At 39.0% G+C, this 18,066-nt stretch overlaps 2 protein-coding genes across 4 annotated transcripts in view; one reads left to right on the top strand and one right to left on the bottom strand.

The window, feature by feature from the left end:
• The window catches only part of DEAF1 (DEAF1 transcription factor), a 30,018-nt gene extending 25,644 nt beyond the window's left edge, over positions 1-4,374 (bottom strand). For all 3 annotated transcript variants that reach the window (XM_081934776.1, XM_081934777.1, XM_081934775.1), the window contains exons 1-2: positions 3,550-4,374; positions 2,577-2,674 (exon numbers count right to left, since the gene is read on the bottom strand). In XM_081934776.1, coding sequence (XP_081790902.1) covers positions 2,577-2,674; positions 3,550-3,832 — 381 coding nt within the window. In that variant the 5' untranslated portion in view covers positions 3,833-4,374. The remainder of the gene's footprint in view (positions 1-2,576; positions 2,675-3,549) is intronic.
• An 86-nt stretch (positions 4,375-4,460) lies between these two features.
• TMEM80 (transmembrane protein 80) lies at positions 4,461-17,603 on the top strand. The gene is made up of 5 exons (XM_081936037.1): positions 4,461-4,494; positions 7,784-7,800; positions 12,253-12,346; positions 12,455-12,547; positions 14,467-17,603. The coding sequence occupies exons 1-5, from the start codon at positions 4,476-4,478 to the stop codon at positions 14,670-14,672; spliced, it is 429 nt and encodes a 142-aa protein (XP_081792163.1). The 5' UTR covers positions 4,461-4,475; the 3' UTR covers positions 14,673-17,603.
• Positions 17,604-18,066: the final 463 nt, after the last annotated feature.

Below are 18,066 nucleotides of genomic sequence, written 5' to 3'. Positions count from 1 at the left end.
AAGGTCTGAAGATACCGTATTTTTCGGAGTATAAGACACACCAAGGTTTTGAAGAGGCAAATTTTAAAAAGTTGGTAGGTAAATAGAGGGAGAGAGAGGGAGAGAAAGAGAGAGAAATACAATAGGTAGGTAGGGATAGAGAGAGAGTTGTTAGGTAGGTAGGTAGATAAAGGGATAGAGAGAGATAGAGACATAGAGAAATACAGTAGGTAGGTAGGGAGAGAGGGGGGTAGGTAGGTAGGTAAGTAGGTAGAGGGATAGAGAGAGAGAAATAGAAAGAGAGAGAGAGAAATACAGTAGATAGGTAGGGAGAGCGAGAGAGTAGGTTGGTTGGTTGGTAGGTAGAGGGATATATAGAAATAGAGAGGGAGAGAGAGAAATACAGTAGATAGGTAGGGAGAGAGTGAGTAGGTAGGTACGTAGGTAGAGAGAGGGGGAGAGAGAGAAAGAGAGAAATACAGTAGGTAGGTAGGGAGAGGGAGAGAGTAGGTAGGTAGGTAGATGTTTCCAGATGTGTTTATCCATGTGCTGGAGAAGGAAATTGTTGACAATCTGCAGCACCTAAGACTTTATTTCTGCTGGCACAGCCCTTGATCAATCTAATTCTCATCAATCACTCTAACTAAAGAGCTTTCTGAAAGGGGGGAAAAAAAGGTTTTGCACTCTGCAAACCTCCCAAAAATTTTTCGTGAAAACGGGCCTGTTTTTTTCAAAAAAAGGGGCATAAATAGCCTTGAGGGGGCTTGCAGAGTGCTCGGGGGGGGGGGGGATGAGCAAAAAACAGCCCATTTTGTGTGAAAGTGGGCCCATTTTATGTCCAAAAAAATGCATGCATAGCCTTATGGAGGCATATAGAGTGCTGCTGGGGGCTGGGGGGCAAAAAATGGCCTGTGTTTGCTCATTTCTGCCCTCCCCAGCCCCCAGGAGCTCTCTGAAAGCCTCCATAAGGCTATGCACAGCCATTTTGGTGAAGGGGCAGGGCTTCAGGAGGCAAAAATTGCTGTATTCAATATATAAGACCCACCCAGGTTTTTAGCCTCTTTTTTGAGGAAAAAAGGTGTGTCTTATACTCCAAAAAAATACGGTATTCATTATATTATGTAGTGAAGGCTGAGTCATACTGAAATCGAACTGCCATTGCAAGCTCTATTATTTTAGTCACACCAATGGCATTTAATACTGAATCAGATAAAACCTCCTTGCCTCCGGAGAGTTAGTAACCAAGATCTTGACCGTACCAAATACAACCTCTATGTTGACTAACATTCTGCGTTCACCACAGGAAAGGGACCCAGTGAAGATAATGGAATCAGTAGAACCAGATGTACCACAAGTATTATAAGATTAAGTATTATATTTATGCTACTTGCATAACATTATAACACAAGCGTTATAACATTCCTAATAAATTTATACATGTATTAGGAATTAGGTACAGCTGTCTTCTAAGTGATACAGTTGAAATTTGACTCCATTTAACTGGAGAGACAGTATTTATTTAATTAATTAATCAATCAATCAATCAATCAATTTTCTACACTGCCCATCTCACCTGCATGATTCTGGATGGCTTACAAATAAAACCATACAACCATATAAAACAACATGGTTTATAAAAAACCGAATTAGAACCATATAAAACAACAAAAAAATTTAAAAAATGAGTGAACAGTAGAAAGTAAAAAAATTAAAATGGCCAAGGGAGCAAATCATCCTTCAAACCACCAGCCAATCCCAAGTTGCATGCCACTGTTAGAAACCCATGCCAGTTGGCAGAGCCAGGTTTGGATGGTATTCTGGAAGGCCAAGAGAGCAGGAGCCCACCTCACCTCCAGGGGAAGAGGGAACTGCAGAGAAGGCTCTCTTCCTAGATCTCATCAGTTGAAATTGATTGATGGGGTCGGCAACATACTCTCTCTGCCTGAATGGGTGGGATGGGTCAATAAAATAGGGATAAGACAGTTCCTTAAGTAACGTGGTCCCATGCCACGAAGAGCTTTTAAAGTGATAACCAACATCTTGAACTGGACCCAGAAGCAAGCTAGCATCCAATGCCACTCACACAGCAGAGATGTTACATGCACAACTCTAGCGGTGCCTAAAACGGTTCACGCCACTGCATTGTACGCCAGTGTAGCTTCTGGATAATTTTCAAGGGTAAACCTACACAGGTAGAGTACATTGCAATAGTCAATGTGAGAAATGACTAGGCCACGAGTGAGTGAAAGAATACCTTTGTGGGCTAACAACAATAAAGAAGAAAATGTCACAAGATGTTAATCCATTTTAACTGTGACTAACTAAATTAAAGATGTAGCTGGATTTATACAATACCCTTGAATTGCAAGCTAGCCAACCTTAGTAATGGCTAGCCTCCTGTGTTTGGGCAAATCCAGTCATATGTATTCTGCTCATCTCCAATACAAACCTTGCTAAAACAAATCAGTGCAATTTGATTACACAATGAACCTTCATAGCTACTTACAACACACATTTACAATAGAAGCTTTCTACCACAAAGGAAATATTGAATATGCAAAAATAAATATTGTAAGATTAAGTAAACCTGACCTTACCAATACATGTCCTGAGATTGATGCTGCATTTGCCACAGAAGTAGTGAATACATTGTCTGCTGAGGCGCCCACATTGGCTACTGTTACTGTGGTTACTTCTGTAAAATATGATCCAAATAATATTTGCTGTGATATCCTTCTTCAGGACTACCAAAATCCAAGAAGCAAATATTCATATGTTCTGTTAAATGAGATGTTTATAGAACGATATCGTAATATTGATTCTGGGGGTACAATTTTCATTATCTACCTATCAATTTCCAGCATTTATATACTGATTTTATTAATAGAGCTACCAATGATTATGGGTACATAATATTAATAGCCATAACATTAATAGCCAAATATTAAGGGAGAAAAGGAATCCTTGCCCATTTATAATCTTATTTTAGCTGGGTTTTGTAAGTTCAGTAACTATTTGGATGGTTTCAGTGGGTTGTATTTAATCTGTCTGCTGTTGCTCTTAGAAATTTCAATCAGTCCAATATCTTTTCTAACAGCATCTTAAAATGCAAACAGGCAGCTACAGCAATTGTTTTTCATCAAGTACTCCAACTAAATTAGTAACTCAGATGTAGGTATATATTTAAAAAATCAACAAGTCATGTTGCTCTGATGAAAGGCACTGTGATGGGGAAATGCTAGATTTCTGCTTGTCCACCGACAATAATCACACCAGAGTTCTGTCAGGGATAAGAAACTGCACAACTAAAATAATGTAGAGGAAAAGGTGGCACTTTCTACGCTTTCTTGTCGTCATGGATGATGCACACGTGTATGTATATATCCTCATGATGAGGTACTAGAGGTACTACGTTAAGAAGATCCAAACGTTTCCACCAAAGGAGAGACGCTTGAAAGTAAGTTATTTGCGTGATGCACCATTCACACAAGGGAATGATCACCACACGACCTAGTCACGACCCGAGCTCAATGACCGGCGGGTGGCGTGCTTGTACGCATGCGCGCCGACCTGCAAAGGCAGCTGCCGCAGCAGCCTCGTCCGCACTCGGCAGGGATTCGGCTCCCATCTCAATGTGTTCGGCATCTGCCGCCATTACGGTGACAGCCGTCACCTCCTCTTCCTCTTGTGGCTCCGCCTCCGAACCGGGCACCTGTCCTCGGTGTTCGTGCTGCTGCTCGGATCCTTCTGCGGCTGCGGCAGCTGCCGCTGCTGCAGCTACTGCAGCAGCGGCAGCTACTGCCGCCGCCTCGGCTAAACCTAGTTGCTTCGCGGCCGAGTCCGAATCCTCCATCCGAAGATACTTAGTGGAGGGGGAGGGGGGTTATTATCCCGCGATGTTTGCCGAATTCGTCCGAATGAAAGTTATTCTCCGATCTCGCCCGATCTCCACTTTAAGAATCCCGAATAGGGAAACGAACGGCCCAAAGCCGCTTCCGATCTTATCCGACTATCGTCGATTACGGGTCTTCCCGAACCCGTCCAGCTACCCGCTTCGGTCTCACCCGAGTGATCCCGATTGGAGCCGACTTCTCCCGATCCACCGAAAGTTCATGTTGAGGCGGCTAGAGCGAGATCGGAAGCTCGCGAAGTTACCCGAAGAGATGGCGGTTACTCGTCGAGCTACGGCCGTTGCCGAAGAGGCCCGAGTCTTTCCGGCTATGGCCGAACCGGGATGGGAAACAAAGGTCCGAAGAACAGCGAAGGCTTCGTCAATCCTCCCTCTCACAATCCGGACCCACCGGCGGTGTCCGAGGGGGCCCGAATATCTCCGAGGACGCGAACAATAAAGGCGATCGTGGAGTTCCGCTCGCGCGAAACCCGCCGAACGGCTATCCGCCCATGCAACCCCTAGGAGGCTGCGCAAGGGTTGTCGGGATGCTGGAGGGATTGGGGAGGGGGAGGGATTGAAGCGGGGGGGTGGGGAGTGAGAGACTATGGCGGCCGTCAGGGAAGGTGAGCGGAGTTGCTTTGACTCCAAACGTTGCTTCACGTTTTGAGAACCGAGTGAGGGCGAGGAAAAAGGAGGCTTAGAGGAATCCTGGACACCATTGGCGTTATTAGGTTGCAACTCTAGCCTGCTTGCAAATGGGTTACCTTGACAATAGCGAAGCAGTTGCCTCGTTCGCTTTCAAGCAAGTTCTTCCCCGTTGAAGAGAAGTTGCTTCTGAGTCAACAGGGACCTGATTGCAGCCTGCTTAGGCTGTAATCGTTGGTCATCCGTGCGATGGTAAATAAAACTAGTAATGATAAGCCGATATTGCAGGATTGCATCGCATCCCACCATATTGGTGGTTGTAGTTACTAGAAGTGATTATTTTATTTGTAGACTAGGAAGCCGCGAAGGGGAATTCCTCCTGGAGAATAAAGTCACGTAGCTGCCCTATAGGGACGCGGTGGCTCAGTGGCTAAGACGCTGAGCTTGTCGATCAGAAAGGTCGGCGGTTCGAATCCCTAACAGAATGAGCTCCCTTTACTTGTCCCAGCTTCTGCCAACCTAGCAGTTTGAAAGCATGTAAAAATGACAGTAGAAAAATAGGGACCACTTTGGTGGAAAAGTAACGGCATTCCGTGCACCTTTGGCATTTAGTCATGCCGGCCACATGACCACAGAGACGTCTTCAGACAGCGCTGGCTCTTCGGCTTTATAACAGAGATGAGCACCACCCTCTAGAGTCGGGAATGACTAGCACATATGTACAAGGGGAACCTTTACCTTTAACTGCCCTATAGGACAGTCAGCACAGATTAGCTGCCTGGTTATTTCTGTGGCGGCAGTCTCGCCTGTGGAAATTAAAGGTGGTTCTCATTTACTGACCACTTGGTGACTGTTGAAATAACCGAGACTTATAATCAGTCTTCGAAATTAAGGTTGTTGCGGACACTCACCCACCCACACCCATTATGTGATTGCTACTTGTGGCCTTCACTAGCCGCTTCTGACAAGCAAACACAATGGGAAATAGGCAGGAAGTTGCAAGATACAATCACAGGGCATCACACATAATGACCGTGCCACTTAGCGATGGAGTTGTCAGTCCCTGTAATCACTGAATCATGCCCTAAATAATTCAGAATTGGTTGAACTACAGTTAATATTTATGTGTTTTTAGTTGATATCCTGCCTTTCGTTCAGGTTCTTGAGGTGTCCTATTTATGAAGATTTATTTTCTTCCAGGATATTTACAATACTGTACAATGCTATACTATACTAACGAGAGATTAAAAAAAAACAATGTTATCTTTTATAGAAGGCAAATGATAGGTAATACTGTCACCTGGAGAGGATATTTATCAAATGCTTAAATCTCCATTTTCTAGTATATTGTGCATTTAATATACAATATAGAGAACTTGGAGCAGATTCAAAAAGGGTAACAAGGATGAACAGAGAACTAGAAACTAAATCTTAGGAAAAGAATCAAAGTGCTGGGGAAGTCTGGCCTTGAGAAAAGATGAAGGATGTTAAGAGTATTTTCAGATATCTGAAAAGATATATGCCATCATCAACACCTATTTTCTTTCATTCCCGAGGGCAGGAAGCTGAATAATGTATTTGAGAGAAAGGCAGATTGTAAATGAACATTAAAGGATGGAAAAGGGCATTCTGAGAATAAGGCAATTTGACAGTGGTGGAGCTAAAAAGATGGTAGACTTACCTTTTATTTTTATTCTAATAGACAACTATTCTGGCTTTAATTTGGATTCCTTATTGAAGAAGGAATTGGATTGCCTAAATGACTTCTTCCAATCTGTGTTTCTATAATTCAGAATTGATTGGCTATCACTTTTAACTAATTAACAAACTATCAGTGTTAACCACTAAAAAGTGAAACTTGAACCTTAAAACTTGCATTTGGGCTGAAATTACCACCAACTAAAAAAATCATTTCATGGTTATTTCACTAGGGGGAGACAGAGATACTCTATGTAATTGAAACACATTTGAATAAAGATCTCAGTATACAGTCTACCTTCCCTGGTGCTCTGAACAGAAAGATACAGATTATACATTATGTCATCTATACCTACAGGGAAAAATATCTCACTGGATATACACTGTAAAAATTAGAGAAATCCCCAGGGGTCTCTAAAAAGGGTTGTGTGGAGGTCATGTAAAAACTCATATATGGGAGTCATGACATAAGGCAATATTTGTATATTTCTGTTCTGAAAGTTGAAGGGAAGTGGGCTGTATATACCAGTCTGATATCCCTGCGATCACTGAATGAGGGAACTGACTAACCCCTAAAGCTATTGCATTCTATATAGTCATCAGTGTAATAGGCCACGTTCAATTCCCAATACAAATAGTCCTCAACTTACAACAGTTCATTTAGTGACCGTTCAAAGTTACAACGGCACTGAAAAAAGTGACTTATGACCATTTTTCACACTTATGACCAACGCAGGATCTTCATTGTCACGTGATCAAAATTCAGATGCTTGGCAACTGACACATTTGTGAAGGTTACAATGTCCCGGGATCATGCGATCACGTTTGTATCCTTCTGTCAAACAAAGTCAATGGGGAAGCCAGATTTATTTAACAACCATGTTACTAACTTAACAACTGCAGTGATTCACTTAATAACTGTCAAGAAAGGTCAAAATAGGGCAAATCTCATTTAGCAACATTGTGGGTTCAATTGTGGTCATAGGTTAAGGACTACTTGTAGATAGCTTGAAACCCCAAAAATAATATCTGGAACCCATCCATACCTGAAGACTCAATAAACAATGCAACGGGTCACAGTGCTTCTGGCACTCCATATGAAGCATACTCAAGTCAAACATGACTCCTAGTATGGATATAAGCATGTTCTTAAACAGATTTAAATAAGCCTAGAATTCATAAGTTATTGTATTGCATAGCTCATTTTTATTTATTTTTTAGTCAGAATTTTGGACTATATTTTAACTGCTTAAATCCAAATAGTTCATTCCAGTAATAAATCTGCCTAATAGTTTCATAAATTTATTTAGTAATGTATTTATGATTATAGTTCTGAGTCTAAATCAAAAACCGGCAGAAAATTCTGTTAAGTAATTTTGAATTAAAGTTGACATGGGTGCTGCAGCATTGAAACAAGTTGTGCCAGGTTCTGAATTGTACGGCTGATTACTATAGGACAATATTTCTTTTTCAAAACAATTAGAAGAATTTCTGCACAGTAGTTTTTTTATCTTTTTCACCTTAAAGATTTAACTTTGGATAATTATTTTATTTTTGTCTTGTATATAGGGAGCTCATCGTCTGTTGTATCCTTTTTCTTTTATCCAGAAAAGCAAATACATTTTGATTAATTATACCTATAATTTTCAAATGTACTTCAGAGAAAGTTGGTATCTTCTTAGAAGTTTATGATGGTTCCTTTCAGGAAACTGAATAATGGTGGATAAATTTCTGACACATAAATGCAGGAGATTGTTAGGGATATCTTACAGCAACTTTCCTGTTGAGTAGCTTTAGAATATCATCTCTTAAAATCCACATTAATTCCATGACAATCTTTTGATGTGATTATTTCCAAAAACTTCAGAGATATGAAAAATGGTGCTATATGTCATTATCCTCTAATAAGTGTCATTTCCAAAGTCTTGATGTTTAAGAAGATGCTATGCAAATTGACCATATTGCTATTGACTGTAGGCATTAAGATATAATTGATTGATATACTGTGAAACCAAGAAATGAAATACAGAGAATAATAACATTTAAAGGAGGAAACTGCAAGACATGTAATACAACTTGCAGAAAAAATCCCTCCAAAAGCATTTGAGACATAATCTTCAACTATTTCTTCTACCGCAATCTCATTTTCATTTTCATTCCTCATCCATTCTGTAAACCGGAATACATTTGTTATCAGTAGGTTTTAAAATGTCCAGTTGAAAAGGGATTTTCCGTTAAGTAAAATAGAAGCAAATGAATAACAAACAATAATACACGAATTCCTTTCAGATCTAAGTGGGTGTGGTTTTGGCTTCATTTTCCTCAAGAAAAGTTTGGCTTTCAGCAGTTTACATGTTCTAGCAAGAATACTGCAAATATTTCTTTAGTGCAACACTGTCACAAATGCAAACATAATCATACTAATTTAACTGCTGCTGCTTTTAAAAGACTGCTTGTCATATTTAGCATTCTATTGTAGATTTATAAAATTAAAGAGAACAAATAACAACTACAGATGTGTTTTTTTCAGTTATTATTCTAACAGAGAGGTAGTTTAGTGTAATGGTTAAAGAGCTGGCCTAGAAACCAGGAGACGGTGAGTTCTAGGTTTCCCTTAGTATGAAAGCAGGCTGGGTGACTTTGGTCCAGTCACTCAGCCCAACCCACCCACAGGATTGTTGTGGGGAAATAGAAGGCAGATGTTCTCTGCCTCGAGTTATATATAAAAATGTGGGATAAAAATATTATTTTAAAATAAATGTATTTATGTTTGCATAATCAATATAGTATTTATTATTTGGATTTCTATAGCACCCCATTTCAAACCATTCTGAACAATATGCTACATAAAAAGAAAATTATAAACTAGGTCAAATTACAATAGTAAACTCATCCACTTGGAGATATTTAACACTCCTCCAGGTGTTCTATCACACAGCCATGTTTTCACAGCTCCATGGAAACAGGTGGGAGGTGATGATCCATATGTACAAGGGCAAATTCTACAGAAGAGGACCTACCATTGAGAAGACATGACCAGAAGGTCAACAGGTTGACCTCGATTGACTTTGGAGGTCTTTCCTCCTTGATCTCACTAGATGGAGAGCTTTCAGAGCAATCGAAGAATCCAAGCCCTGAATCATACAGGATTTTAAAAATATACCTAGCCTATGGGCAAAACCGGTCATGTTATGTCTCCTGATGGTCAGTGTAACTGAAAATACCTCACAAGATGTACACTGTAAAAATAAATAATCCCCCTTCCTCCAGAAGCATGGAAGTTATGTAAGGCTCCATATAAGGGGCCATGGCATTATGTAACATTTGCCTGCTCGGAAACAGCCTAACAGAAATATTAAAGTTAATTAATTAAAATGTACCATTTTGATAATGCTTCTAGATATGGAACTATGAAACTGCTGAATCCCAGAACCTGGGTACTTCTAGTAGCCAATGCACTTTATATAAGCATCTAAAGTGTGTGGTCTGTGAATTCAATTGCTGCTAGATGGCATGCATTTCAGAAAATAACACCTCAGCTGGCTACCTGTTTCTGAGGAATCCCTCAAGAGGTGATACAGGTCAGGTGGTGTGTCCTGGTTAAGGGGAAAAAAATTCAGGCCTTGGCAGATAAAATAAATGGCTCCAAGTATTTAAGATAGGAGAAGAGAGGAGGAGCCAGTAGAGCATATCCCTAAAGGAGAGAAAGGATACAGCTATATCCTCAAATAAGACAAAGAGGGGAGACACAGTGGACGATGATTTACATCAGGGGTGTCCAAACTTGGGAACTTTAAGACTTGTGGACTTCAACTCCCAGAATTCCCCAGCCAGCATGCTGGCTGGGGAATTCTGGGAGTTGAAGTCCACAAGTCTTAAAGTTCCCAAGTTTGGACACCCCTGATTTACATCAAAGAGTTAAAGCAAATTTCTCCTGAAATTGTTCTGTTTGCCATAAGCAAGGATTAGTGACATGACAACTTCTAAGACTTATCAAGTCACCTTGCAGGCATTTGTTCCTGCTAACACAGGTAGAGGCAAAGCATACTACAATTGTATTACACGCAGACTAAAATTCTCAAAAGAAAAGCTAAGATCTTAGAGGCTCAAGTAGTAGTCTTATCCATCTGTCCAATCCATGAATGAGAACTAAAAAAGAGAAGTCAATTACCGGTTATGTAAATGACATGGTTTTGGGTTTGTCTTCTGAATTAAGATGGCCTGCTGCCATGAGAGGAATTTCATCTCTCAAGGATTGTTAATAGGGTTGTGAGATAAAGAATCCTAGACTTTTTATTAAAAGGGTTTTAAATTGAGTCCCATGTAAGTTAGAAACTGAGGGATCTTGAACACTATGTGTTTACTGTGAAATATGGGAATAGTGCTGAAATGGGGCCTTGCTGAAAAATCAGAGCAATGTTTCATAAAGTTCATGACATTTACTGTCTACCTACTAATGTTCACACTGCGAGAAGTAAACAAGTTGAGCTTGAACAATTTGTACAGAAAATCAAATATAATTTAACAAGCGTAACAGAAATCTGATGGAATTGCTACCATAGATGAAAGCTAGAAACTGAAGAGCAGTGTTCAAATGGAACATAAGACATAGAAAGGGAGGAAGACTTGCATGTTACTGTAAAATATACTTGTCCTGCTTAGAAAAGCAAAACCAAATGAATGAATTTGGTAATGTCATTGAAACAGGATCTAGGACTAAGTAAATGAACAAATAAAAGCAGTGCTCTTGTTGACATCGTTCATTTATCTTGCTAAGAAAATGTAGATAATTTTCGATAGCAAATTGCAGGTTTTTCAAAGGAGCATGCATAAAGATAGAGAACTTTAATTACACTGTTATCTGTTTGGAGTCAAAATCTACCAAACCTGGCCTAAAAATTCCTGATGTGTATTCATAACAACTTTCTCCTTCAATACATGGAAGACACAGGAAGATTAGCTAGCTTTAACCTGATACTGACCAATAGGGCAGACTTAAGATGAGCAACTGGATGCAGCAGGAACCCTGGGGAAAAGGTTAGATTTCTTGATTTTTAGACTTCAAAAAAGCATGCCTTTTTTTTGGAAACAGGCTTGCTAGTTTGCATTGTGATTTGAAGTGGAGGCAATATTTAACTTTTAGAATCTTTAGAGGAGACAGTTTTTGGAAATAATACTATCTGTACTATTTCTCCCAACTTTAAAAAAATAATTCTCTATATGGGATCAGAGATTCTCTTATGACATTTTATCTGCTATTAATAGAGTACATAATTAGTGGACTCTTATTATGTGGGTTAGTAACCTGAAATAGATTACGGTGGCACAGCTAAATAGTCAATTAGCTGATTTTCTGACCTTATTCTCAATACCACAATATGATTAATTTGATTTTAACTTTTCTAACCTCGGCCAATGTGATTGTAAGCTATAGTTTATAGCTTAATGCATTGTACAAATATAGATAATTATGATTTATTCATAAACCATGGTTAAGGGAAATTGTGGCTTAATGCAGCTTCTGAACCAATTCTGTATGTGCCCAGTAGCTAAGCACGTAGCATTTATTCAAAAAGTTCCCAATTCTGTCTCTGGTTGAAACAATTTCACATTGCAGGTAGAAAACAACATGATGACTGGATAGAAAGGAAATGTAATGTTGTGAAGTATTCTGAAACGTAACTTTGGAATTGCTCAATGGTGATTCAACAGGAACACTAGGTCTACTCTGGAAGCAGCCATTCCATAAAAATACCTTTTTTATATAAGGCTGCTTACTGAAATGTGGTGTAGTTGAGTTGCCTGTGGCTCCTACTCAACTGAAGTGCAGTTACTTTACTCTGCTATACTTATCCAAGCCTAAGTTTATTATCCATCTTAAGTAGTCAGAAATGGACTACTGACTGAAGTACAGTTTATTCTACCACTTGATGTTCCAAGTGACGCTGCAGTTTTATAGTATATAACACTGAATTATGATCCAACATAAAATGTGAAAAATATGATCATAAATAATTTTCCTTGATGGAACCTGCTAGCTGTCATCTGTTCCCCTACAGATCCTTTTCTTTTTAGATGGAATTTATTACGTATTTTATTTTTTAGCAGCGCTTCTAATGATTATTTATAAAAGTAAGTTGTTTAAAGTACACAATTAAGAGAAGATTCTGCTGATTCTTGGCAACATGATATACGCTAACTTGATTTTTCTCTCCCTTTTTATATTTTACTTACTGTTAGGTCAGATTTTCACTTATCCATATAACTTATTGACTCTTGATCTTGTATTGCTGTTCTTTATGGCACTTCTCGAAGCTATCCGCTTGTACTTTGGTAAGCATTATGTAATTTACAACTACCCCTTAATATTCATCTATATGTAAAAATATGAGTCCATCTGTGTAATTCAAGACAACTAGTCAATTATCTGATAAGCCTTTTAAATACTTTTACTGTTAAACATTAAAAGTCTGTTCAATCTATTTGGGTGAAAGTGCAAATGAGACATTACTCTAATATAAAAATAAGATTTTTCGCTGGCCAATTCATCCGTTTTGCACATATTAGCTCAGAAAGAGTTCAGTGGGACGTACTCTGTTATAAAATTTCTATTTTAAAAATTATAACTATTGGAGAATGACAACTATTGTATATAGCAGTATTCTTTGTCTAGGCCACTAGAGAAGAAGAAAATGTGACAAAAAAGGAAGGACCTATTTTGGGGGGTTGGAGAGAAATTCTTCAAACCACTTGTAGTCAGAAGTGCTGTAGAATGAATGGCCACTGCTAGAGTCCAGTTCTGGATCAGCACTTTAAGCAGCCATAGAATAAATTGTGCAGCTTAAGTTATCTTCTTTTTTAGATAAGCAGAGTACTTGCCACTATTATGAAATTTAACTTTACAAGTAGTCCTCAATGTGTAACCATCATTCATTCATTCATTCATTCATTCATTCATTCATTCATTCATTCATTCATTCATTCATTCAAGAGGGGTCAACTTATATCCAAAGCACCAGAAGACAAGACAAAGAAAAAATGGATGGAAACTAATCAAGGAGAGAAGCAATCTGAAATTAAGGAGGAACTTCCTAATAGTGAAGACAATTAACCAGTGGAACAGCTTGCCTTTGGGAGTTAGTAACTCGGGAGTTGTGGGTGCTTCATCCACACTGGGTGTTTTTCAGAAGAGACTGAAGAGCCACCTGTCTGAAATGGTAGAGGGTTTCCAGCTTAAGGAGAGGGTTGGAGTAGAAGATCTCCAAGGTCCCTTCCAGCTCTATTCTGATTGATTTAATGACCAGTTACAACAGCATTGAAAACAGTGACATGACCATTTTTCACACAATTGTTGCAGCATCCCCTTGGTCATGTGATCAAAATTTGGCACTTGGCAACTGCCCTATAATGACACTTGCAGTGTCCTGGGGTCATGTGATCACTTTTTGCGACCTTCAGTCAAGCAAAGTCAATAGGGAAGCCAGTCAGATTCACTTAACAACTGGGTTACTAACTTAACAACTGCAGTGATTCACTTAAGTCAAGGACTACCTGTATTCAAGAGTTTCTCCTGTAAGATTCTAGACTGGATCATTAGACACAAAAATTGTTCGTAACATGCTGCTACATAAAGGAAAGTAGCTGCATTACTTACAAGGAGCTGGCATCCCACAGACCAGGGGCATCAAGCTGGCAAGCTGCTGGCCATGGGAAAAACATGAAACATCACGTGTCAGCAATGTAATGCGAGTTTGACACCCGTGCCATAGACTAATGGGGTTTTCTTTGGAAATGAGCCTGTCAGGCAGAAGAGAACAATGAACCACAACTGTTCCTTCTGCTCCATCTTAAGACCTGTCTAAATATGTAGCATATCACCTCTACCTCCTTAGCATTACATGCCAATACAGCTATTGAAGGAAGAGCTGCCCAGAATCAATTGAACTGAGATGGGTAGCCAAACAAATTGAATGAACAAATGAATTAATGAATAAACAAGAAACACGTCTCCAGTCATAAGGAAGTTCTTAGCAGAACCCTACTCAGCAGTATGAAAGCTTTAGATCCAGTCAGATATTTTGTCTTCAATAATTCTAACATTAGAATTCATTTTCTATTTAAGACTGCATTCTAAGTGATTTACCACCACCCCCTCTGTAAATTAAATTACTGTTTAGTTTCAGAGTTCTACTGTTATGGTCTAACAGATTCATAAATACCATCAGGTACATGTCCTTTTCTCTCCCTGTTAGGTACTAAAGGCAACTTGAGAGAAGAGGAAGCTCCCCTTGGGATCAGCCTTGGGATCACTGTTGGCAGTATACTTCTGTCGGTCTACTTTCTAGTGTGGCAAACATATATCCTGAGAGCAGATGTCATTATTAATGTGGTGCTACTTGTTGCATATGGACTTGAAGGAATTCTACAAATCATAGCAATTGCTGCCTTTGTCAGCTAAATCATGTTGATGCTTGTATACATGGGTTTTTTCTACGTTTTCTTGCAATGGAAGCAACATTTGAACATTGCACAAAGGAGATGTCCTGACAATTCTGTTCCTTGTGGCAAAGTTGCATGAGACATTGCTAAAACAGGTTCTGCTGGCCCATTTTCAGCATAGCGTATTTACTGTACTGACCTGTGCTTCAATGAAGGTTTGCAAGTTTGTGGCAAAAAAGCAAGCTGTTTTTCAAGGGGAAAATATCTCTTTAAATGCACAGTCCAATGCAGGGGGAAGATTTATTTATTAATTAAACTTATATGCCATCCTCTCACTTTTTAAAGCAACTCTGGGCAGCTTACAATTTAAATCATAGGTATTAAAGTATTAAAATATTAACGATGTACACAAACTAAAAAAAACTGATGGCAAGGACAGCACAGAGGTGGCGTCTTCCCTATTAGTCCACCAGCCCCCTCCAACATGGAGGATCCCCATCAGGACCTCAAACCATCCTTGTCAGCTGACCTACAGGATGCAGAGCAAGCTGCTTCTGCCAGATTGAGTGGGGCAGGCCAATCCCATTGGGGTGAGATGGTTCCTCAGCTAACCTCATCCCATGCCATGAAGGGCTTTAAAGGTGATGACCAGCACCTTGAATTGATCCTGGAAGCAAACTGTCAACCAATGGGGGTCCCACAACATAGTATTACATGTGACCTAGGGGTGGTCAGAATGGATTGTTTTACTGCATTCTGTACCAATTGTAGTTTCCAAATACTCTTCAAAGGTAATCCCATTTAAAGCATATTGTGGTGATCCAAAAGTATATACACTTTTATTCAGAGTTAATATCTTAAAATTAGCTAGCCTTAGTATCAAAGGTTTGTGACAAGTATATTTTTCTTGATATATCTGCACCAGGCCAACAGATCATAAGTTAGCCTTTCAATTACAATTATAACGTTTTCTCATTTTGATTTGCAAGGTGTAGCATAAAGAGAAAAGATTGGATATTACATCAATCTGCCCCATCATAGACAGAAGTTAACACATTATACTAAAATAAAAAGGGGTTCCTTTGCTTTTTGCTTAGTAGAATGTGAGATCCATTTAAAGGCCATGTTTTATAATGTAGTTTAGTATGTAAATCCTGCTAGTAAAGACTCATTCAGTACATTACAGTTTTTAAAAGAGATAGTGTGCTCTTCTGACCCATGTATAATCTTTCTAAAACCTGTTAGCATTCTTGTTTACATAATTTCCAGTTCATCAAAATAAAACATTTCAAAGTTTCATTTCAAGAATATTACCGTAGATTGAGAATTTTATATATTTATATACAGAATTTATATATACACTTTATAAGCCTTATAGAATACCTAGAATAATTCTTTTTCAACATGTTTAACCCTTCGGAATATCTGAATTGTTATTTGTTTTGAGTATAATTTAAGAGCATTTCTGATTATTTTATCATCCATTCATGTTTCTTGTAACCCTAAGGAAAAGTAAGATACAAATTAATTTCTAGGAACTATGTATAATATGAATTGTTTTACCTTTTAGCTTTCTCTATGTATATTAATTTGCAACATTCCAGTTTTCATTTGTAAATATTTGTTTTATGTTTTTTTTCAAAAGCAGATATATAGATCTGATGACTTTTTTTCTCCTAAAATTACTATGTTTATATTTTTATATCTCTTTTTTAATAACTATTTCATAGATTGTATAAATAATGTGTGTCTCTTATTGTTCTTCTGATAACAATGATAGTTGAATGTAAAATGTAAGTCCGTCTTGTCTGTGCTAAATATTATAGAGTTCTTATAGATAATGGAGCATTGCATAAAAGGCATAGCTATGATTTATCTAGAAAAGAGAAATGTCAAGTTTAGGGTTTAGTGAGTCCTATAGCTTTAAAAGCCTAGAATTATTTCAAATCTGATTGCAGACATTTATCATTTTTGTAGGGCTGATCCTCTGGAAGTGCCTTGTATTGATGTATTAGGACCAGAGATAGAGAGAGGAAAGTTCAAGATTTTGTGAAGATTATAATGAGGAGAATGCCTAACATATATAATTATCTCTGACATTTCAGAACAATGCAGCAGGAATATTCAATTAATTAGAATGAGTGCTGATTAAATCAGAATGAGCCAAACTTTGGAAACAAGTAAAAGAAGGATGACATAATTTTATAATTACACTTACCAACCCAACAATTGTGATTTGTAACTCTCAGTGAATTTTGGCATATGTTTAAGTGCATGTTTACATAAATATTTTTCGTTATGTTCAATAGCATTTAGTACCATGGAAACATTGACTAGATTGCAATTCTCAAAACACTCCCAGGATAGGTGGATTCAAAATCTCCCCACTTTTTTTGGGGGGGGAGGTGTAGAAAGATTGCATAAACTGATTATAAACAATGATACAACACCGTCACAAAAATGATTCACTAGAACATTTGTAAAAATTATAATGTGCCAGTATTGAAAAATAGGTGGTAACATACAGTGAAAAAATATTTGAAAGTGAGCAGGTTAAAATGTGGGATTTGCAGAGACAAACTGATAGTCTTGTTCCATAGCACATCAGATTTAACTGTAATTAAAGAAGAAAATGTGGATAATTGATGTGGCAATATCGGACTACTAAGACAAAAGACAAAAAAAAAAGATCACAAATTATCAAGATCTGAAAATCAAAGTTGAAATATGGCATAAACTTGGTTATGTTGGTACCTGTGGTTATTGGCAAACTGGATGTATTTTACCAAAAAAATCTAGGACTACCTTTAAAAAATCTCTGCATTGTCAAAATGTTCATTAATTGCAAAAGGCCACATTGGATCCCGATATATATGCACAGATACATTACGACAGTGACGTGCGGTGAGGTTTATGGCTGGTGAGGCTGGTGACATCATCAGCGCGAGCCGCGGTCCCCTTCATGTTGACTCAGGAAGGCAGGGAATGGGACCACGTGTGCAGGAGGCTAAAGCTGCCTCAGCCTCCTGCACACGTGGTCCCATTCCCCGCCTTCCTGAGTCAACATGAAGGGGACTGCAGCTCGCACTCCCCGCGGCTCGCACTCCGCGGTCCCCTTCATGTTGACTCAGGAAGGCGGAGAATGGGACCACGTGTACAGGAGGCTGAAGCTGCCTCAGCCTCCTGCACACGTCCCATTCCCCTCCTTCCTGACTCCTGAGTCAATATGAAGGGGACCACGGAGCGCGCTCCGCGGGACCGCAGCTTACGCTCCGCGGTCCCCTTCATGTTGACTCAGGAAGGCGGGGAATGGGACCACGTGTGCAGGAGGGAGGCTGAGGCTAGAGGAGCCTCCTGCACACGTGGTCCCATCCCGGACCACGTGTGCAGAAGGCTCCTCAGCGCCTTTTCCC

The sequence above is a fragment of the Natrix helvetica genome, assembly GCF_964273705.1.
Source record: "Natrix helvetica genome assembly, chromosome: 1".
Taxonomy (NCBI): domain Eukaryota; kingdom Metazoa; phylum Chordata; class Lepidosauria; order Squamata; family Natricidae; genus Natrix; species Natrix helvetica.
The sequence above is the reverse complement of the archived record's forward strand: the minus strand, read 5'-3'. Positions and strand labels throughout refer to the sequence as shown.